The sequence below is a fragment of the Sceloporus occidentalis genome, unplaced genomic scaffold (assembly GCF_023333645.1).
Source record: "Sceloporus occidentalis isolate IW3139 unplaced genomic scaffold, rSceOcc1.0.p SCAF_5, whole genome shotgun sequence".
NCBI lineage: Eukaryota > Metazoa > Chordata > Lepidosauria > Squamata > Phrynosomatidae > Sceloporus > Sceloporus occidentalis.
In genome coordinates, this window is record NW_028316985.1 from 188,221,663 (window position 1) to 188,241,848 (window position 20,186).

Consider the following 20,186-nt stretch of genomic DNA (forward strand, 5'->3'; position numbering starts at 1 on the left):
CTTTGCAACCAAGGAGGAATTTGGTAGGGAAATGCACCTGCCCTTCTCCTTAACACCTGCATGGAACTAAAAAGGAGCAGCCCTCTTATAAGGGGGACAAAGGAAATGAGGGTGGGAAAAGATTCCCATGACTGCGCATGGACTGTTCTGCTGAAGAGGCAAGGCTTGTATTGCACACTGTCTCCACTAGCAAGCTGCTTGGCACAAAGTGTTAAGCAATCTAATGCTACAAAAGAAGGGAGTGTTGGCTCGCCTCCACTGATTTGTGAGTAGACACATTAACTAGAGACTTGAGGGCCTGTAAAAAAACAACACAGCTGTGACATCTGACTGTGCTGGACACTTTAGAGCTGTTTCTCTATGATCAGATCTGCTGCTGGTGCTTTACTTATTACCGCTACCAGTATCGGGTTAAACTACAGGCAACTAAGGTGGGTCTCCTCACCAGCAGCCATGAGTCTCAGGAAACACCCCTAGCATGAGGGGGGACCATGGCTACAGCCAGGCGTGGGGTAAAACTTTTGCTTAAGCTGCTCTACACCTCAGAAAAAGCCCCACTTGAATGCTGTGGGTGATGGTTCTGTGCTTTGGGCCAGGTCCCCCATATTACACAAACACACACTCCATCCAAAGTGCTTCCTCCCTGTATTTCAGAGTGGACTCCCATGTCCTTCACCTTGAGCCAGGAACAGCCACAGCCCCACTTCAAAGACAAGAGCCTTTTCGCTGTCACTCACACAGATGTCATTTTGATCCTCAAGAACATTGCTGACAATATTATTGCTAGAAAAAGGCCATACGTTTTATTGTTAACAGAGTAAGTACGCAAAATGCCAGGTGCTTCTGTTGCAGAAGCAGCTACTGTGACTGCCCCCATTGCCCCTTAGTGGCGAGGCTGCGCAGACGCTTGCGAAGGGGCTGTTTCTGAACGCTAAGCGTTTTTTGGGGGCAGCCCAGCCAGCTCCTTCTGCCCGTCCCCCTTGGAGCAGAGGATAATCCTGCCCCTCCCCCCAACATCTGCAGGCTGGTCATCTGTCCACTTACTTTCCAGCCTCGCAAGGTACATTCAATTGTCATGAAAGAACTGGACAGAAAAAGGAGGAGGGCCTTGTCCCCAAAGTCAGCTTTGAAGGAAGAGACAGGAGTGGATTCTGTGGAACCCAACATGCTAGTCGTCCTCGTCCTCGTCCTCCGTCCTGGCCTTTTTCTTTTTTGTCCTTTTCGCCTTGGGGGAAGGGGTCTCCATTGCAGCCACTTTCTTCTTCTTCTTCTTGGGAGAGGCCTCTTCTTCCTCCAGGCCGTTCTCAGTCGGTTCCAACTCATCTTCCTCCTCCATCTCTTGGCGTTTCCTTTTCTTCTTCTTTTTGGGCTTAGACTCATTTTCCTGACAGATGAGAAAGAAGAGGTACATGTGTGAGGAGCCTCATGCTGCTAACCAGAGATAACCAAACCGTAAGAACAATTATCATGTCTTGCCAGTGGTTGTAATTCTTAAAACCTTGGGAAAACTGAAAGTAAAGATGACCAGAGACACCCTCATCTCTTTGTAAAGGGAACAATATGCTTTAGGGCACAGTCCAGCCAACCCACGGAAATGTCCAGCTTGCTGCCCTCCTCCCTAGCAGCGCCACCGCTGAGGCCACATCACCTCTGCTGTTGTCTCCAGCACTGAGTTTTCCATCTCTTCGTCTTCCACTGCCGCCGCCAAAGCCTCCAGTCGCTTCTTTTCTCGCTTCCGCTTCTTCTTCTCTCTCTTGTCCAGCTTCCTCTTGATCTCAGCTACCACTTCTGTCGCCTGTGAAGAGGGCAACAAAGACTTCTTGCCACCAGCTGCAGGAGACCAACTCCCAGTCCCTTGGGACAGAAAGTGCTGGATCAGGCTCATTAAATCAGTTTCTGCCTCCACGGGGAGATGGGTCAGGCCTGGGAGTTGTCATCACATCCAACGCTGCCGCTTGGGGCAGGAGAGAGGCTGGCAGTTGCCCCCACGTTCTCCCCATGCCCTTCTCTTACCTCCACAACAGCTTCCTTCATGACATCCAGGTTCTTGCGCGGGGGCTCCCCTGTCTCATAGAAGGCCAGCCGCTCCTCCACTTGTTCTCTGAGCTTGTCCCCAAAGACACTCGTTGGAACCTCTGCAGAGGAAAGGCAGGCGTGTTAGGCGACACTGAGCCCCCTCTCCACCTGTGTTATGATGACCAGAACCCCCACCACTAAGGACAAGGAGCAGCAACGGTCACTCCTCTAGTCCTCCCCAACCCGCATAGGCAGGCTTTGCTCAGAGCTGATGTGTCATCATTCACAATGTGAAATGCTGTTGACGAAAAATGTAAGCATCACAGCAAAGCTGCCGGGTGGATTGATCAGCTGTGCTCTCCCCAACATCCACACCCTACAACTCCTCCGGGGAAAGGAGCGGAAGTGATGGAGGTCAGCCTTGGAAAAGGATGGTTCTCCAGAACATACCTGAGAAGCAGTCGATGCGGGAGGCAATAGTGCACTTGTTGGCCAGGTAGCGAGAGATGCGCCCCTTGTTCTTGGCTGCTGCCCGGCCAATGAAGGTGGAGTGAAATATCAAGCCATACTTGGGGGTGTTGCCCCTTGTCTTTAAAGCCCTACAGAGGAAGAGTCAGATTTTTCCTTATTGTTAACCTGTTTTGCATCCTGTCTTTCTCCCACAGGACCAAAAGGCAAGCAGCTCCCCTTAAGCGCAGTGTGTGACTGTAACTGCCTTGCCAACTCCACAAACAGCCCCAACCCCTCTCTCTCACCCCAACCAGAAATAGCTAACCTTCCAGAACAAAGGGAAAGGGACCTTCGGGGGGGGGGGCTGCTCAGAGGCTGGGGGCCAGGTCCATCATCCACGTGGCTTTTGGTGCCAAGCCAGTGTCTCAAGCCCAGTGCCCCAGAGCCCTGCCATCACTGCAGCCACCCCGCAGCTGTACCTGAACAGGGCCTTCTCTGCACCCAGGATCTGTACTGTGGAGGCGGGATACTTGGCCAGATTGGTGAGGCTGCCAGCGTGGGAGATGAGGCGGGCACCCACCTATACGGCAGAGAAGAAACCTGTTACCCATTGCAGACCTCTTCCCTCCCACCCCCAACAAGACCTTCTCCTCTTCCTTCTGGTCCAGATCAGCAGTGAGGGGTTATCGACACTAAGAATTTCAGTGGATTGACAGATTCACTACATACATCATATCTGTGGCCAGTGAAGGTATCAAGAGCTGTCCCCAAAATGCTCCCCCTTAAACACTCACCACTTCCCCTATCAGAGCTGAGAGGCTGGGAGCCACTTGGCTCATCTTTGAGCGGAGATATTCTTGCAGGCCTTTGCGGTACTCCGAGAGCGAGATGACGCGCCGAGAGAAGCTCTCGATGTTGATGAGGTCGATGGGAGAGATGTCCATCCCTACAGGGAATTAGGACAAAGGGAGCTATGAAGAGTGGGGACACGGGCGGGAAAGACACCCCTACAGCCAGAGAATCCACGCCTGGGCTTTGACAAGATAGCCAAAATTCAACTAAAGCAGATGAGGGCAAGAATCAACCAAAGGACTGCTGGCAAATTGAGAAGCAAACCTGCCGCCTGCAGTTTATTCCCATAATCATGCAGTGGAGGAAAAATAAGCCCAGCCATTTATAAGGCCAAACAAATAGGGCAGAAAAGGAGCCAGTTTTAGGGGTATGCTGCTTATGCCGCAGAATGGCTCATGCTGCCCCCTAAAACACTTTGCCAGCCATGTATCCTGTTGCTGGCCTCAGGTAATTTCCTGATTCCATATAGCCACACTCCCATGCCCCTCAGGAGGAGATATACTTTCCATGGGGACACACAGCAAGCATGTCCCCCGAATTGTTCCCTCATGGCATCATCATCATCATAGCCCCCCTTCCAGCCCACCACTGACCCATGGAGGAACGGGAGGCTTCCAGGATGGCCTGAGCCTTGGCGCTGTCCATCACCACTTCCTCCAGGGCCTCCAGGCTTTCCTCGCTCAGCTCCTTCCGGTTCCCAATGAGTTTGGCCAGGCGGCAGTAAGTGTAGTTTTCGCTCACAATCTTTATCAGTTCTGGGAAATGATATCCGTACCACTCTCTGGAGAAGGAGAAACAGACAGCAGACTTTACAGAACCGCAGCCCAGGCTCTTGTGTGCTTTCACTTCTTCCTCCTCCTCCCAATCACAGACTTACATGGCTTCACATGTCAAAAGGACTCCAGCCCAAGAGCAGCCCTTTGCTTTCTGCCAAGAGAGATCTTGTGCCCTTACTAACAATACAGCCCAGGCAAGAGGGGCAGCCTGGCTGGGGTGTTTGTAGGGCCCTGATTCTGTATCTCCCCTTTCTATACAGTCAGCGCTGGAGCCGCGCTGCCTGTGGTAAGCATAGGGAGACTGTTCGCCCCAACAGCGAGACACGCAGCAGCCACGCACCTGACTCGCATGGAGAAGGTGTTGATGTCTTTGTCCAGCTGGTCCAAGAGACTAATGGACTGGATGATCATGTTGTCCACTCGGTTCACGTTGAACTTCACTTTGGCCCGGGAGTAGCTGTGTCCGAGGCCCAGCTGGGCCTTGGAGGCCGACTGAGAGGTCAAGCCCTTGACCAGGCTGTGGAAGTGCAACCGGATACCTGATTGGGGGGGGAGAAAGATGATATGACCTCTGGCCTTGCCCACCTTGCCAAGCCTTGGCAGGCAAGAGCTAAGGGTCAGAGAGCATTAGAGATGGAGGGAAAGGGGTCTCCTGGCCAGCTATGGCCCTGGCACCCTCACCTCGCGTGACCTCTGCAACCACTCCTCCCGTCTGGCATTGGTAGCCCAACTCCTCCTGGATGGCGGCCCCAATTTTGGCATCGCTGACCCCCACAAGGACTTTCTTCTTTTTGGCCGGCAGGTTGGTTTCGAGCAGGAGCCGGAGGTCCTCATGCAAGATCCCTGGACCGGGCGAGAAAGAAGGACGGGGCGACACCTGAGCCTGGCATCCCATGCGTTGCAGCTGTCTTTCCTGGCAATGGCTGGCGGGAGAGGAAGGCCAGGAGGAGACCAGGAGGGTAAGAGAGTGGGCCAAGGGTAAACATATCCTTATTCAAATAAAACAACATTGATATAACACCCACTTTCACAAATAAAACATTTAAACATTAAATATCATCCTTATTATAACCTCATCCTAACTACCTTTAAACATATCACTCAACCACATTACAAATAGCCTTGCGTCGTGCAGAATCTAAGTACAATCGGCCCTCTCTATCCATGGATTTTTTATCCACAGCTTGAAAATGTTTAAAAAAGGATTAATTCCATTGAGCAAACTTTTGATTTTGCCATTTTATATAAGGGACACCATTTTGTTCTGCCGTTGTATTTAAGGGGGTTGAGCAGAGATGGATTTTGTTATCCACAGGGGTCCTGGAACCAAACCCACTGCATTATATCCCACTGCACTGAGGCAACCGATATCCTTCCTTGATGCACTAATGTTATTTGACACATATATCCCCCCTAAATACCGATCCATCCATCCGTGCTTCCTCCCTTTCCATCTCTCCTCTTCCATCTTCCCCATCTCTCCCACTTCTTCCTTCCATGAAGCTTTCCTTTTTCTCACTCAGTCTTCTTTCCCCTCGCTTTCATAGCCGACTTCTCCTCCCTCCATCAACCTCCTCATTCTTTCCAGATGCCTATTCACAGCTTCATACCCTTCCCTTTAGCGTCCACACTCACCCCTTTCCCATCCATTCAGGCCTCTTGGCTTCCTCCTCCCTTGCCTTCTCCAGGTCGATTCTAATCTACACTTTAGGCTTTCTTAATCTCAGGGTCAAAGCACACTGCAAAAATAATCTAGTTTGAAATCGCTTAAACTGCCCTGGCTCAGTGATAGGGAATAATAATAATAATAATTATTATTATTATTATTATTATTTATATCCCGCTTAATCACTTGGAATCCAAGTGGGTTAGAACAATAAAAGAGGATACAGCTAAAATTCCAAAACCCCTATCCCCCCCTCAGTATAAAAACATAGTAATCCTAAAAAGAGATTAAACCAGACAGATATTAAAACAGTGGTATAAAATCTCACTTAAAATCAATGGAAGATTTGTAAAAAAGAAATGTATAGCAGGACCAGATAGGATGGAAAAAGGGATGGAGAACAGGGGAATCCTGGGAACTGTAGTTCTGTGAGGCATTTAGCCTTTTCTGGCAGAGAGCTCTGGTGCCACAATAAACTACAGTTCCCAGAATGCTCTATCAGTTAAAGCAGTCTCAGGCTGGATTATTTCTGCAGTGTTTTAGCCCATTCCCTAAAACCAGGGCTTACCTTCCGAAATGGCGTTGATGTTCTCCAGGGCGCTCTGGGCCGACTTGAAGGGGGAGAAGGCCACCAGCTTGACCAGGGTCAGGAACTTGCCCAGCTCCAGGACGCTCTCCTCCACCTGATGGAGAACCAAGGACTGACCGCTAGGCTCCGCTCAGCCGCCAGCCCCAAAGCAAACCCAGCTCATACTTTTTGGGGGGTTCTTGAGGCCATGTTCTAGAGGAGTTTATTCCTGTGGCTGACATCTTCAGAGAAACGCCAGGCACAAACCCTTCCAGAACACAGCCACATAACCCCAAAACCCCACAAAGAACTATGGATGCCGGCCATGACAGCCTTTGGCTTCCCAAACCCAGTTCTGTTTGGAGGCCTTTGGATGGCTCTGCCTCTCTGCTTGCAGTCAAGGGGAACTGAGGGGAAGGGTCTCCCCCTGCATCCCACCCGTGGAAAGAAGACCCTAGAAGCACATCCGGGAGGGAAAGGGGTCAGCAGGCAGGATCACTTTTTTTTTGGGGGGGGGGGGGGAGGCACAGGTAAGCCCAGGCCTGGCTCCAGAGGCTATTTTGGGCAGGAAGGGAAACCCCCCAGGGTCCCCTAGACCACCCCACCTTCGCCCCCCCCCACACCTGAGGGAAGTGGGGAGAGGGCCACATGCCCACTTCCTGCCAGTATGATTGGGGCTGGGGAGGGAAAGGGGGTGAGGCCCGAAGGCTTGGCATGTGGCCAGGAGAGGGGCACCTGGGACACCCCACAACTATTGCCCTTTTCCCTCCGAAAGGGGTCCACCTCACGCCGAAGGGAAACGGAGGGGTCTTGCGCGCCTCCTCAATGGTTGCTATCCTTATCATCAGTTATTATTACAATTGTAAGTATAGCAATAGCAGCTTCATTTATATACCGCTTCATATCACACTAAGCAGTCTCTAAGCGGTTTACAACTGTAAGCAAATTGCCCCATCAAGGTGGGCTTTCATTTTAGGGCCCTCAAGAAGGATGCAAGCCTGAGTTGAGGCTGAGCCCTTTTGCTGGTCTTGAACTTGCAACCTCATGGCTTGAGAATGAGTGGCTGCAGGACAGGCATTGAACCGCTGCGCTGCCTCCGTCTGCAGAGAGATTTTGCAGCATCTTTAAGAAAGAAGCTGGCAGCATGAGCTTTCGGAGGCTTCAGTCTACTTCCTCAGATGCATTTAGATGCAATAATAATAATAGTATGTAAAGAGATCTTGCAGCACCTAGTTTTCCTAGGCAAAAATCTACTTCCTCAGGTGCATTTAGATGCAATAATAACCGTAATGCCTTTGGTGGAGTGGCTCTGGCCACGTGAGAAATGCATCTGAGGAAGTGGGCCTGAGTCTAGGAAAGCTCCTGCTGCCAACTTCTTCCTTTCTTTCAGTGAGCCTCTCTATGTGTTATCATTACTATGACTATGATCACTGCAGCCAAGTGACTCCTTGAGAAAGAGAGTAATGCTGGGGAAGATGGAGAGGGGCAGAAAGAGAGGCTGAAGGGCAGGTGGGCCCTGGGCTCTCCAGGCTGAGAGAGAGGGGTCTGGAGGCAGACCAGGGTGCCCTCTCTCTCAAGGCTTTCCTGCCCATTCTGGGGCCTAGCATTAGGACAGCATTCATAAGGAAATGGAAGGCCATCCTGGACCATCCTGGTCCTGATCCGGAGGGGCTTAATGCAGACACCTGGCGCCCAAAACGTCTGCCTTGCGGGAAGCAAGAGATGGGCAGAGATGTGTATGCTTGACTTTCCTGTGTCTGGATCAAGGGAAGTCATGGTGCCAAAGAGGGCTCTGGCCAGGCCCCACCTGGAATGGTCCTGGGCCCCAGAATCCAAAAAGGACCCTGAGGAACTGGAGCCATGAGTCCAAAGGAGGGAGACCAAAATGGGGAAGGGGCTGGAAACCATGGAGCCCCAGGAGGAGAGACGGAGGGAACCGCTGGGGATCTTTAGCCTGAGATGAGAGCCCTGTCTGAACACTGCAAGGGAGGCCATTTTGAGGAGGGAGCAAGCTTGTTTTCTGCTGCTCCAGGGAATAGGACCCCATGGAGCCATGGACAGAAGCTCCAGGAAAGAGAGGTTCCAGCTGAAGATGAGGAGGAGCCCACTCCTTGCTTGGAGAGCGGGAAGAGAGCAGCAGGGCCTCCTTTGGCAGAGTCTCCTTCCCTGGAGGCCGGAGGGCCCTCTCTCCCTGGGGCTGCTTGGAGGGGGACTCCCTTCCTGGGCCTCTCCCAACTCTGGGATCCACCCATCCAGGATGTCTCCTGGGGCGCTGCACTGACCCACGGCTGGCCTCCCGCAAAGGGCCCTGGGCCTGGCTCCGCAGGGCCTCCTTGCTGCTCTGCTTGGCGCTGGGCCTGGGGCCGAGGAGGGGGGTCCCGTCGGGCCCCGAGCACAGAGAAAGCTGCGTGCCTCGAAAGGCGCTGCAAGGGCTGAGTGCGTCTCAGGAAGCGGACTGAAGCCCAGGGAAGCCCCGCTGCCCACCGCCTTCTCCGGACCGGAGCCTGGGAAGCCGCTGCGCCCGGAAGGCCTCCTCCTTCAGAGGCTTGGGCCCAGGGAGGCGCTCCTTCCTCGGCTTACCTGCGGGAGGAGCAGGGCCAGCTCCTCGGCGCCGCGGAGGGCGAAGAGCGCGTATCCCGCCGCGTGTTCGAAGAGGACGTGCAGCAGCAGGCCCTGCAGCGGGGAAGAAAGCGGGCGCCCTGCGTTAGACAGACAGACAGCCAACCCACCCACCCCGGCGGCCAGCGCTTCAGAGCGGCGGAGGGGGGTCTCACCATGGCGGCTCCTTCCTCGCTTCTGCTTCTTTGGCGCCGCGTCAGGAGGAGGCCTTGCGCGCGCGAGAGAGAGAGAGACCGAGCCTCGAGGCGGAAGCGGAAGCCGGCCCTCTCTCCCGCCTCGGCCCGAGCACCGCAGCCAATAGGACGCCCCATCCGCCACTCCAGCGCCTGTCAATCACGCCAGGCAGGCCGCCGAGCCGGAAGGGGCGGGGCCGGAAGTGCCCCCATTCTTCCACGTGGAGAGAGAGAGAGAGAGAGAGAGTGGCCCGGGAATGGGCGAAAGACAAAATGGCGGCGCTGTGGCCCTTTGAATCTTGGCCCTTTGCGGCTTCCATCCTGACTGAGCCCCAAAGAGAGGGAAGGCGGCGAGGAAGCCAGGCGCCAAGACGGCAAATGGCTCCCAGGGAACAGAGCAGAACCGCAGCGCCTGCCTCGGGAACCTCTGGCTCTTGGAGAGTTGGAAGAGGCCCCAGAAGGCCTCCAGAGAAGCAGGCGCCATCCCTCTCCCTCGAGGGAGGGTCAGGAGGAATCCCTTTCCCTGGCCCTTGCCTCCATGGCGCCAGTGGGTCCTATTCTCTGGGGCAGCAGAAAAGAAGCTTGCTCCCTCCTCAATATGGCCTCCCTCCAAGTATTGAAACAGGGCTCTCATCATCTCCCCTCTTCGCCTTCTCTTCTCCCCCGCAATTCCCTGGGCCCTTCCTCCTAGGGCTCCATGGTGTCCAGAGCCTTCCCCATTTTGGTCTCCCTCCTTTGGACTCATGGCTCCAGGCTCTCAAGGTCCCCTTGGAATCCTTTTGCCCAGAACTGGACCCAGGGTTATTCCAGCCAAGGCCTGGCCAGAGCCAAATAATGGATGCCAGCTCCAGGAAAAGAGATTCCAGCTCAGCATTAGGAGGGACTTCCTGAGAGTAAGGGCTGTTCGACAGTGGAAGACACTCCTTCCTCGGAGATTGTAATGGAGTCTCCTTCCTTGGAGGCTGTCTTTAAGCAGAGGCTGGATGGCCACCTGTCCCAGGAAGGTCTTGGATTGAGAGTTCCTGCATGGCAGAATAAAGGGCTTGGACTGGATCAGGGCCCTTCTTGGGGTCTCTTCCAACTCTAGGATTCGATGATTCGATGCAATAGAGAGGCACTATGACTTCCCTGGATCCAGACCCTAGACCTCCCATTCGGGGAGAAGGGCTGGATAGACATCCCCTAAGTAAGCAAATATACGTTAAGGAAACCAGGCCTGGGGTCTTTTAAAGGCCTTAAAGGGAGGATTTCAAACGGAGGGGCTTGGCAAAAGGATCCTCATGCAAAGGGATCTTGTGGCACCTTTGAGACTCACTGAGCTTTCGGAGACGTGAACCACCTTCCTCAGGTGAAGTTTGCTGATGTCTATGAAAGCTCATGGCACCAGCTTCTTTCTTCCGGTCCCAAGAGTGCCGCAAGAGCCCTTGGCGGACTGATGTTGCAGACTAACACTGCTATGTCTTTGGGTAGTGTCCTGTTGCAGCTCCAGGCAAGAAGGGAAGGGAGCTTCACTGCCAGCAGCCCATTGAAAGAGAGGATGCCTCTTGAGCACAGGCTCATCCAGCATTCCCTTTGCTCCATTTGAGGCCCCACTTGCCTCTCCTTTCCCAGATCTGCCGCCAGAGGCGGGGGCCCTTCCAGGAGCCTGCCAGGCCCCTTCCCCATGGACCCCTTTCTCTCCCACAGAGGCAAAGGCCCTCCCAGGAGCCTTTCTGGCCTTTGTATCACGTTCGTATCTTAATAGCTGTCTTCTTTTTTATGTTAGAAAGGACACCCAAAATACGATAAACTAAACAAGGGAAGCAAGGCAAAGGCATCTGTTTGAAGCAGCAGCCGTTGTGTGTCAGGCCTTTGCCCCCAATTCCTAAAGAGGTTTGCTGTCCTGCTGGTAAGCAAGGCCTCTACTTCAGCTCTTCCGAAACATCTTTTGGAGCAGGCTTTCTGGATCCTCAGAGAAAAGGCATTAGAAGCATCCAGTCCTGGGACCATGTGGACATCCAGATATAGTTGGGCATCAGCCCCATGCAGTAGAACTAACAGTGAGGGATGATAGGGTTTGCAGTCCAATGTATCATGGGCCAGGTGGTGCCCACCCTGAATCTATTCTTGCCCCTTGTTCAGTGCAGGCTTTGCAACGCAGGATGCAGGCTCAGAAGGTGAGAAAGAGAAGACGGCACAGGAGTGAGGAAACCCACTGAAGCCTTGACTTGACTCTGCCAAGACCCCAGGGAACCCCTGACCTGGGCAGAGAATGACACCACACCACTCAGGACTGGTTTAAGATGGTTTATTTGTCTCATGAGCTCCAACAAAAGTCAACATGCGAGAAGATTTCTGCCTAAAAGTGCTTGTGGGTCCCCAGGCTGCGGAACTGCTCCCCTCCCATAAAAGAGAAAACCCCATCCCAAGAAAGAAGGGAGAGAGGCAGGGCTGCAGGAGGAGGTGTGTAGTGTTTGTGGAGGCCAGGGGCACTTGCACTGGAATTTGTCCAGCATCCCACTGAGGCCAAAAGAACATCCCTCAACAGTGGAGAGATCAGGTGAAATGGACAGGCATTGAGGGGCTGCCCCCAAACCCTCCCAATCCAGCAGGCCACTGTTGAGGGATGTTCCACAGCAAGCCCCAAAGGTGCCAGGCAGCAGGGGATGTAGCCCAGTGCAGGAAATGGGAGGAGAGCCTGGGCTCTTCAGACCAAGGGGCAGCCAGCCAGTGCCCCTCGGCAGGAGAGCAGACTGTCCCTGAGTGGGCAGAGTGGTCATCTTGCCCGCAGGTATGCAGGGCCCTCTGCACACACACGGAAAACACACATGCAGCTTCAGGCAGTCAGTAGCACAAGGAGAGGTTTGCAGCACTCAAGGTCAGTCTGTAACAGGAGAGGCAACAGCAGGAGGGGAGGGATGGGATTGGGGAAAGAGCCCTCTTAGGAGATGAGGCGAGTGTGGAGCTTCTGCAGCTGCTCTGGGGTGAGGACCAGTCTGTGGATCTGGCCGTGGCCTGGCTGGCAGGGGAAGGTCACTTTGCCAATGTAGACCGTGTCCTCCTTCTGCTCCTCTTTGGCCTGCAGCAGCAGAGAGAATGGCAGACAGGAAAATCAGGGACACAACAGGGGATCCATATCCTGGAGGAAGCCTAAAAAGCCTCCCTTCTTCCCCACCTTCTCAAGTTCAGGCCCAACCCTCACCTTCAGGAAGGGGGCTGATGGGAAAGTGCCAAAATCAGTGGGGACGCTGGCTCCTGGGTGCTGGAGAACCGTCTCCTTCATGACTTCATCCTGTGTGAGAGGAAATTGGCTGATCGGTCCCAAATGGCTACGTTTCCCTTACCTTGCACCTCTGGATGATGATGATGATGCTTTCAACTTGTCCTCCTTCCACATGATATGATACAGCCTCAAGCAGTAGCCACCCCCCATTACCCTTTCTGGGCAAGATCCCCCCAGCAGCCCTTTCCTTACTGCCAGAGGAACACCAAGCGATGGAGCACAGAGCAGCCAGCGCGCCCACAGCCTAATCCTCCTCCTCACTCGCACATGGGGGAGGCAGTTCAGAGCCTCCCAAGGATTACCTTCAGTTTATCAATGCTTTCACTTAGGGATTTCAGGCGGGCTGTTTGCTCCAAGAGCTGGGCAGCTGGGCTGGCCGCTGCAGAAACAAGGGCAGGACAGTCAGGGAGAGAAAGGAGTGAAGCACAGCTGCCCTACGCCTCCCATCCAGCCCCAATGCCAGGCTCACCTGTCCTCTGGCGTGTGATGTCCACCACCTTGGCATTGGCGCTCATCTGGTAGAGGGTCTCAAGAAGCTGGCTGGTCTTGCGGTAGAGAGAGCTGGAGACCACCTCTTCGCCTTGCCTGTCCTTGGGGAGGGAGAGCTTGGGCACATGCAGCGGGGTCAGCGACGCCAGCTCTCTCCTCATCTGCGCTCCCTGGGGAGGGGAGGGAAGGAAGCAGGGAGAAGGCCTGAATGACCACACCACCACTCCACTCTTTAGCTGCTCAGGCCAGATCCACTGAAGCAGTCATCTTCGTTCGTAAGGCAATGATCCTGCTGCCAACTCACCCACCAAGCCCAGGCAGTTCCTGCCATTCCCTCCAAGGACTGAGAGGGATGGACCCTGAGAAGCCATCCAAATGGGTGGAAAGGAAAACAAATGTGCTCTGGGCAGAATCCTGGGGAATGGGAGCTGTCTTTGGAGGAACTATTGGGATTATCAAACCCACAGAATCCCAGCCATGCAATTGTGCATTCTTGGCTGATGTGCAACTTTCCACCATTACCTCCAATGTGGACTGCAGAAACAGCCCTTGTGCATTATCCCCAACAACACAATGGGACAAAACACAGCTGGTGATGCTGTCAGTCAGCCAAGAAGTGTGGTAGCAGAGCTGCTTTCAGCCTTGTTCTTTGGGAAAAGGAAATCATGAAATGAGGGGTCTCTGCCCCTTTTCCCCTCATTTGTGATCTGCCCTCTCCCGCCTGACTGGATTCCCCCCCCACAGCTCCCCATATGAGGAAAGACCAGTTGGAGTTACAAGTGGCCTCTCGGCCACAGTCTAGTCCACCTCACCTTGAGCCGGTTGTTCTCATTTTTGAGGTGCTTGATGGAGAGCTGCATGGCATCAATCTGCTGGAGGAGGAGAGGCGAGTCCTTCACCTGCACAGGACCGGAGCCGCCTGTCATCACCTGACCGGCCCCCACACCTGCAAAGGAAGCCAAGGAGAAGGGTCGGCCCATAGGAAGCAGGCCTTCTGGGGGATGCTCAGGTGCAGAGCAGGCAGAAACCACTCAAAGAAGCAACTGAGGGCACTGCTGGCCTGCCCTTTGGCACAGAGGGGGCACCATCCAGACTCCTCACTGAGGGTCAGCAAGAGGGGAACCAGCCCAAACATACAGCAAGCTCAAAAAGGCCTCAGATGAATTCTGGTGAAGAAAGGAAGGAAACACACACACCAGTAGAAGGCAGTGTCATCAGTTGCTTCGTGCAAAGAAAGGCATGCCAGAAAAAACATCACAAATGGCCGACAAGTCATGCATCTGGGCTACCAAGGATGGGCCCCCTGGCTGGGCCACCCCATGCAGGTTCCCCACCTGGTGCCCAACCCATCCTGGGCCAGACACCTCACGGAGCGGTCCTGGCATGCACTGAGAAGCGGCAGTGGGCTTCAGGAGCACTTGCAGGAGAGCAGGGAGAAACCACCCTCTCCCCTCTCATTCTCCCCAAACACCTGGAGATGGAAGGCAAAGGCATCTTGGGGAGAAGGTGGGGGGGCTGAAGGGTAAGAGAGGTGGCCAGGGGCAGGGCTGGCACACCATCCTCCTGTGCACTTCTCTGGAATCCCTCCAGCGCTGCCATTCAAAGAGCCCTGGTGAAACAGTTCCCTAGACTGCACTTTGTTCTGCTCTGACTCCCAGCAGTTTCATGATTTGTTCTTCCCGAAGAGTAGAGGGGTGGGAGACCAGGGACCCTCCCAAGGGGGCTCCCATCCTTCCTGGCCATGGCCCACAAGGTATGGGGCTGATGAGAGTTCATATCCACAGATATCAAGATGGCTGAAGGTCTCCCACCCTTCTTCATGACAGCCACTTCCTGCTGGGGCTCCCCTGGCCCAGGACCCCCTACCCCCACACGCAAAAGCCACACACCCCCCAACTAGCATTGGATCCAGGCAGTGGAGGCTGGCACATGCTAAGGTACCTCTCTGCTGTTCCTCTGCATGGAGGAGCGTGGAGGAAAGAAGAAGGGGTAGTGTTAGGGAAAGGAAAGCAAAAGGCAATGCCAGGAACAGCTTCCCTCAGGCTTTGGCTGTGGTTCCGGAATTTGCTCCACTGGTCTGTTCATTCCAGTATTTCCATCCCACCATATATCTGAGGACTACCCCCCCCCCCCCCCGGCAAAGCCAAACCATGCCAAGGAATCACCTCCTGTGATGCCAGAGATGACGGAGGCGATGCCGGAGGGAGGGGTCCCGCGCAGGCCCTCAATGGTGCGTTTCGACTGATTGCTGAGCCGCTGCTTCAGCTCCACCTTCTCCGACTCCAGCTGGTCAATGTCCGCTTGCAGGGCGTCCATGGTCTCCTCAAACTCCCTGCAGGAGGAATGAGATGCACAGAGAGTGAGTGCCCACTCAAGGTCACTTGGGTCCAGCTGATGGCCAGGAGGCAGAGTGACCCCTCAGCCAGTGGGGCAGGGCAGCTTCTAGACAGGCTTCCCTGCCCCCAGGTCTTCTCCTGAGGGAGCTACCATCCACATCACTGCAAAGGGTGACCTCTCCGGATGTTGTGGGACCACCACTTCAAGAAGACTGGCAGTGACAATCCAACCACATCTGGAGGACTCCATTTTGCCTGCCCCTCATCTCCCTATCCAGCGCTAGCAAGAAACGGACAGAGTGAAGCAGCCAAGGAGCATTCGCTGCAGGCTCCACAGAGGCTCAGTGCATCTGGTCATCCAACCATGCTATTATTTTGGGCGAAAGAGGGGATGGGCCTGGAACTCTCCTGTGGAATCATAGGAGCCATGGATTTGCTTTTCCAAAAAGCAGTGGCTGAGGTTTCAGGGAGGCCGGATTGAAGGATACATAACCCACAGAATGCCCCTTGCCCTGCCAGGACCTCCTCCCTCTACCCCAGGAGCCTTGAAGAGGACATGGGTTTGGTACCCACATCCTATTCACAAAGCACAAAAATGGGGGCAGCCCAATCTCCCCCCTCCCAATCCTCTCTGCCTCACTTCTCTTTCTTCTTCAGCAGAGCCTGGGTCTCATCCAGCTTGGTCTGAATCTTCTCCACCCGGTCATCCGCGTCCTTAGAGGCACTGTCCAGCTTCTTCTCCAGGAGGCTCAGCCGCACATTGGCTTCACTCAGCTCCTCTCCCTGGACGATGGCAAGAGGGAGCCAGGCCCCATCAGGCCTCCAGTGGGGCAGAAGCACTCCCACTGCCCCCCACCATACAGCCCAGGATTGACCCAGAGACCTCTGCCGATACACCCACCACTGTGGAGCCCAGCAGCAGGAAAGCAGCCTTCTCACTCACCTTCCCAGACTGGGCTCCAAGGGCCCCCTTGCCCTGGGATATCACCTGCCTTGCCCAATCCATTTCTGGGAAGGTGAGGGAAGAGCAGAGGCAGCCCTTTTGTAACTGGCAGCTCTCTGGAGATCAAGAGGACAGGAAAAGTGAGGGAAGTAGGCCCAGACCCTCACCTTGATTTTGAGGGACTTCTTGAGTTCTTTGATAACTGTCTCCCGGTCTTCCAGCTTGAGCCCCAAGCCCTCTGCATCTGTGATCTCTGCCCGCAAGGCGGCTGCTCGCAGATCCACTGGGGGAGAGGGCTACAAGAGGAAGGGAGGCTGGCTGGCTCAGGTTCTGGGAGGCAACTCGGGGTCAAGAACACATACCCAAGCACCCTGACCCATTGCACCATGGCTTTGGGTGCAAGGCACCCACCCACATCCTTCCCTCTCCAGCAGCTGCCCTGCAAAAGAGGCAGCCCATGAAACTGGCATGAGCTGGAGAGGCTTTGGTACATGCACAAGCAGCCAACAAGTGTTCCTGCCTCATAGCTCTCTGGCTGCGGGGAGGGGGCATGTCTGCAAGGCTATGGCTCGCTCGGTCCAAGGCCACCACAGAGTTCCTGGCTGGCTGCTCTGTCTGGCTCACCCTGGTCTGGGGCTTGTCAGCGTCATATTCGCCCTCTTGCATGGCGGTGGCCATCTTGTTCATAGTAGCAATGAGGATGTTACATGACTGGCGCAGACACTCATACGGGTTGATACCTTGCACACCATAGATCTGAAAGGGAACCATGTAGGATGGAGTCAGGGGGGCACTACAGACCTTTCACAGCACTCCTGGTCCCAAAGCGCCCTCCCCCAGTTCTGAGAGAAATCACAGCTGTGGAACAGGAAGGTAGCAAGCCAAACCTCAGCAGTGAATGGGGGCTCCAGGAGAAGGGTTCCAGCTCCGTTCTAGACAACAGTGGAGGACTCCTGAGCTGGGTAGACATAAAGCAAGCAAGCAACGCCAAAGGACCAGGCCCTACCTCGTGATACAACTAGGAAGACACTTACCCCCTCAGGACTACAGCCAGGGCTGTCCCTGATGTGGCAGCTGGCCAAGGAGTGGCATTCTGGGGCTACCATGAAGTAGTCATATGCCAGCCAGATTCAGCCCCCAACAGCATCCCCCTCTGCTATGTATCGGGATGCCAGAGAAAAACTCAGGATACCTGTGAGGGCCAGCTGTGCATCCTGCTCAGTTCTAACACCGCTTGCACCAGGAGGCAGCTGCAATCTGGCAATCCAGTCCTCATCCTTGAGCCCAGAGCCCCTTAAATTCTCTGATTTGAGGAATTAGCAATCCCCCCCTCATGTGTCAGGGAATGGCACCAGATTTGTGTCCATCTGCTACAACCGTTTTTCTTTCTTTCCCCTAGAAACAGAGCGACTGGTGGTCTGTACCAATCCATAGACCACCGTATTGCTTAGTGCTGTTGATGAGTTCCCGAGCCAAACATCCCAGCTACCAGGACTATCAATCCATAGAGAGGAGGCCTGAATTGATGACAGCAACTGCAAATGTGTGACTGAGGAGGAGGAAAGCAGGTGGGGATCCGAGATGAGGCAGATGCCTCCTTACCTGCTCACTAGCCTTGAAAGCCAGGTCTTCCAGTTTTACTGCCTGAAGCCCCTCATTCTCCGTCAGGGGGGCAATCATCTGTGCCCCGGCAGCTGCCACCTCCTGCAGCACAGCCACCACCCAGGTCAGGTGCTTGCGACAGTCCAGCAGGGTGTCTGAGACCTGCGGGGTCAGAGGATCAAAAGGTAGTCAGAGGTTCCAGACCCATAGCCACTCCAGGAATGGAGTACTCTGTGCCTGCTGAGGAAGCTTGTTGGGGGCCCCCCTTCTCTGTCAACCCACCTGCTGCCCAAAGCCAAGTGCCGCAGGAATGCCAGGGGCATCAGTGCCCGGCATGCGGCGTCTGATCTTCTTGCAGAACTGCCGGATGTCGCTGCACGAGGTCTCCAGGTCCTTCAGGAGGATGGCCAAGTCAGATGCCTCCTGCCCAGTCTGCCAGCATGAAAGACAAAGTCAGTCAAGCCTCACCCTGGCGCTCCAGGCTGGCTGGAACTACCTCCCAAGGGAGGCCAGTGGAAGCCCGTCTCATCTCACCCATTCGCAGGACTCACCAGCAGGAAGGACCGCAGCCTGCCCACTTCCACACTCATGCAGTCCAAGGCACTCTGGGTGAACTGCAAAGCAAGCACAGGCCTTGTCACTCTGGCACAGAGTGGCTGCCACATACCTGTGTGGGGGAAGGTGGCCCAAGTCCCCCCCGGCTCCTATGCTTTCATCTTCCTGACTGGCTGGAGAGAGCTGGGGACAAATCATGCCAGTCCAATCCCATCCATCCTCTTTGTCTGTCCCAAGAGAGAGTCTGAAGGAACCCCAGAAGGTATCCAACATCCCATTGCTGCTGCTGTTGCTCCTGCAGTAGAGACAGGTAGTCTCCCCAGAGCCCCGGGCAAAACAAGGACTCACCTTGATATGGTCAGCCAGCTGCATAGTGCAATCCTCAGCTTGGTCCGCCAGGTGAATGCTGTACAGGTGCTGGAGAGGAAAGAGGCAGCTGAATGGTGAGACGGCCTTTTTTCTGGGCAAGTGCAACTGACTTTTGCCCACTGGCCAAGAGAACGTTACAATGCCAGACAGCTTTCCTATCTGTTGATCCTTTGCTCAGGATGGTGTGCAGATGATCACAGAAGCAGAACCACAGCAAGCCAGAAGCCAGGGCTGCAGGCCAGGCTCCTTGGGGAACCACCCTGAGAACCAGGCCCAGAAAGGCTCCTGCTGCAGGAGCTGCTCTGGACTCCTTGGCTTCCCCTAGCACCAGGTCTGGGCAGGGGTGGGGGGCTTATCCTGAGCACCAGGCAATGGGAGGCCATGATGTGGCCACAATTTGGGCCCTCCCAGGGTAGTCCCCCTGTCCTGTTCCGTTCCTCACCTGATAGTACTTGATAGCTTTGGTCAAGGGCTCCACGTTCACGGTTTCATCCAGCTGATCCTTGTGCAGGAGTTCAATCAGGAAGTCCAGGGACCTCTCATGGACACTCATCTCGGGGTAAAGCATCCCCACTTTCTTGTAGACCTCCACGCTGCATTTGTTCAAGGCCCTAGGCAGGTGGGTTGGGGGAAGGAGGGAAGCACCAGCCATCAGTCTAAGCCCAGGGGCCCCACAGGGCCCTTTCACAGGGCTGGCCCTGGAGTCCGCTGCCACAGGCACTACTACTCACTGCTCATATTTGTGCAGCGTCGCTTGCAGGAGGCTGAGGGAATACACCAGCCCAGCAGCAAAACTCAGCTGCTCCCCTGGTGCTCCTCGGAGGCCGGTGCGCTCTGCGCAGTTCTCGTTCAGCTCAAACTTCTCCTGGGCCTGTTTGCTGATCAGCTCAGCCTGTTCCAGAGAGGAAGCAGCTATCAGAGGTGCAGGCTCAGCACATCACTTCCCTCAGCCCTCCTCACCCCAACACTCAACTGCAATTCAAAAGCAGATTATATTCTGCACCAGGATTTGCTGGGGGGGGGGGGGGTTGAGAGCCACAACCGCACTTCCCAGGGCTTCCTACATCCACCCGGTACCTCTGGGTTTCTGTCTGCTTGAGTCCTGTGAAGTCAAAGTTCATTTGGGGCTGGGCATGAGGCACAAGGACTCCCTGGATGTACAAGAGCTGCGCCATTCTGTAAGCCACTGACTCCACGGTTTTGCACCATGTGGAGTGTGGAAACAACACCTTGTCTCCTTCCACAATGCCTTTCCCAGTGACACTAAGCATCCCTGCTCCCTCTGCAATGCCCACAGCAGCACTGGAACAGAGATCTTGGTCAGTTTTGGGAAGATGTTTTTTTTTTGGGGGGGGGGGGAGATTTGCGATGGGGAGTGGAGCATGATTGATGACACAACAGGCCTCCAGACAGACTGGGTTTTGAGTTGTTGAGAATCTGGGATGTGATACATATGATTCAACTAAAGCACACTTTAAGAGTCTGGCAAAATTTGCTTTTGAAAAATGAG

General features: G+C 54.7%; 2 protein-coding genes and 3 non-coding genes across 17 annotated transcripts in view; all 5 read right to left on the reverse strand.

The window, feature by feature from the left end:
* Positions 1 to 777: 777 nt before the first annotated feature.
* Positions 778 to 9,258, reverse strand: NOP56 (NOP56 ribonucleoprotein). The gene is made up of 12 exons (XM_089527279.1): positions 9,103 to 9,258; positions 8,909 to 9,001; positions 6,329 to 6,443; positions 4,776 to 4,937; positions 4,435 to 4,633; positions 3,912 to 4,099; positions 3,261 to 3,412; positions 2,946 to 3,046; positions 2,467 to 2,615; positions 2,014 to 2,135; positions 1,649 to 1,795; positions 778 to 1,384 (listed from the first exon to the last, which is right to left on the reverse strand). Exons 1-12 carry the CDS (start codon positions 9,256 to 9,258, stop codon positions 1,169 to 1,171), a joined length of 1,800 nt encoding a protein of 599 aa, XP_089383405.1. The 3' UTR covers positions 778 to 1,168.
* Positions 1,873 to 1,945, reverse strand: LOC149313333 (small nucleolar RNA SNORD57). The gene has a single exon (XR_016281548.1). It is a non-coding gene; the product is annotated as a small nucleolar RNA SNORD57 (small nucleolar RNA).
* LOC149313334 (small nucleolar RNA SNORD56) lies at positions 2,275 to 2,345 on the reverse strand. Its single transcript, XR_016281549.1, has one exon. It is a non-coding gene; the product is annotated as a small nucleolar RNA SNORD56 (small nucleolar RNA).
* Positions 4,259 to 4,397, reverse strand: LOC149313335 (small nucleolar RNA SNORA51). Its single transcript, XR_016281553.1, has one exon. It is a non-coding gene; the product is annotated as a small nucleolar RNA SNORA51 (small nucleolar RNA).
* Positions 9,259 to 11,391: 2,133 nt separating the features above from the next.
* Positions 11,392 to 20,186, reverse strand: part of DCTN1 (dynactin subunit 1) — a 73,125-nt gene continuing 64,330 nt past the window's right edge. For 10 of the 13 annotated variants that reach the window (XM_089526481.1, XM_089526476.1, XM_089526480.1 and 7 more), the window contains 16 exons: positions 19,408 to 19,568; positions 19,119 to 19,287; positions 18,656 to 18,724; positions 18,304 to 18,366; positions 18,035 to 18,184; positions 17,753 to 17,914; positions 16,775 to 16,906; positions 16,318 to 16,446; positions 15,848 to 15,990; positions 15,037 to 15,203; positions 14,813 to 14,827; positions 13,684 to 13,817; positions 12,852 to 13,041; positions 12,685 to 12,761; positions 12,302 to 12,391; positions 11,392 to 12,178 (listed from right to left, as the gene is read on the reverse strand). In XM_089526481.1, the coding sequence (XP_089382607.1) occupies positions 12,041 to 12,178; positions 12,302 to 12,391; positions 12,685 to 12,761; positions 12,852 to 13,041; positions 13,684 to 13,817; positions 14,813 to 14,827; positions 15,037 to 15,203; positions 15,848 to 15,990; positions 16,318 to 16,446; positions 16,775 to 16,906; positions 17,753 to 17,914; positions 18,035 to 18,184; positions 18,304 to 18,366; positions 18,656 to 18,724; positions 19,119 to 19,287; positions 19,408 to 19,568 (1,989 nt within the window). In that variant the 3' untranslated portion in view covers positions 11,392 to 12,040. The remainder of the gene's footprint in view (positions 12,179 to 12,301; positions 12,392 to 12,684; positions 12,762 to 12,851; positions 13,042 to 13,683; positions 13,818 to 14,812; positions 14,828 to 15,036; positions 15,204 to 15,847; positions 15,991 to 16,317; positions 16,447 to 16,774; positions 16,907 to 17,752; positions 17,915 to 18,034; positions 18,185 to 18,303; positions 18,367 to 18,655; positions 18,725 to 19,118; positions 19,288 to 19,407; positions 19,569 to 20,186) is intronic. The other 3 variants (XM_089526483.1, XM_089526474.1, XM_089526470.1) reach the window with 1 other exon arrangement.

Bases quoted from the DNA above. Each gene is read 5' to 3' on its own strand.
- NOP56 (XM_089527279.1), bottom strand. From the start codon at position 9,258: ATGGGGCGTCCTATTGGCTGCGGTGCTCGGGCCGAGGCGGGAGAGAGG. The intron at 9,002-9,102 runs GTGAGACCCCCC...TCCCCGCTGCAG, and splicing joins GCGAGGAAGGAGCCGCCATG to GGCCTGCTGCTGCACGTCCT. The intron at 4,634-4,775 runs GTGAGGGTGCCA...CCCCCCAATCAG, and splicing joins GGTTGCAGAGGTCACGCGAG to GTATCCGGTTGCACTTCCAC.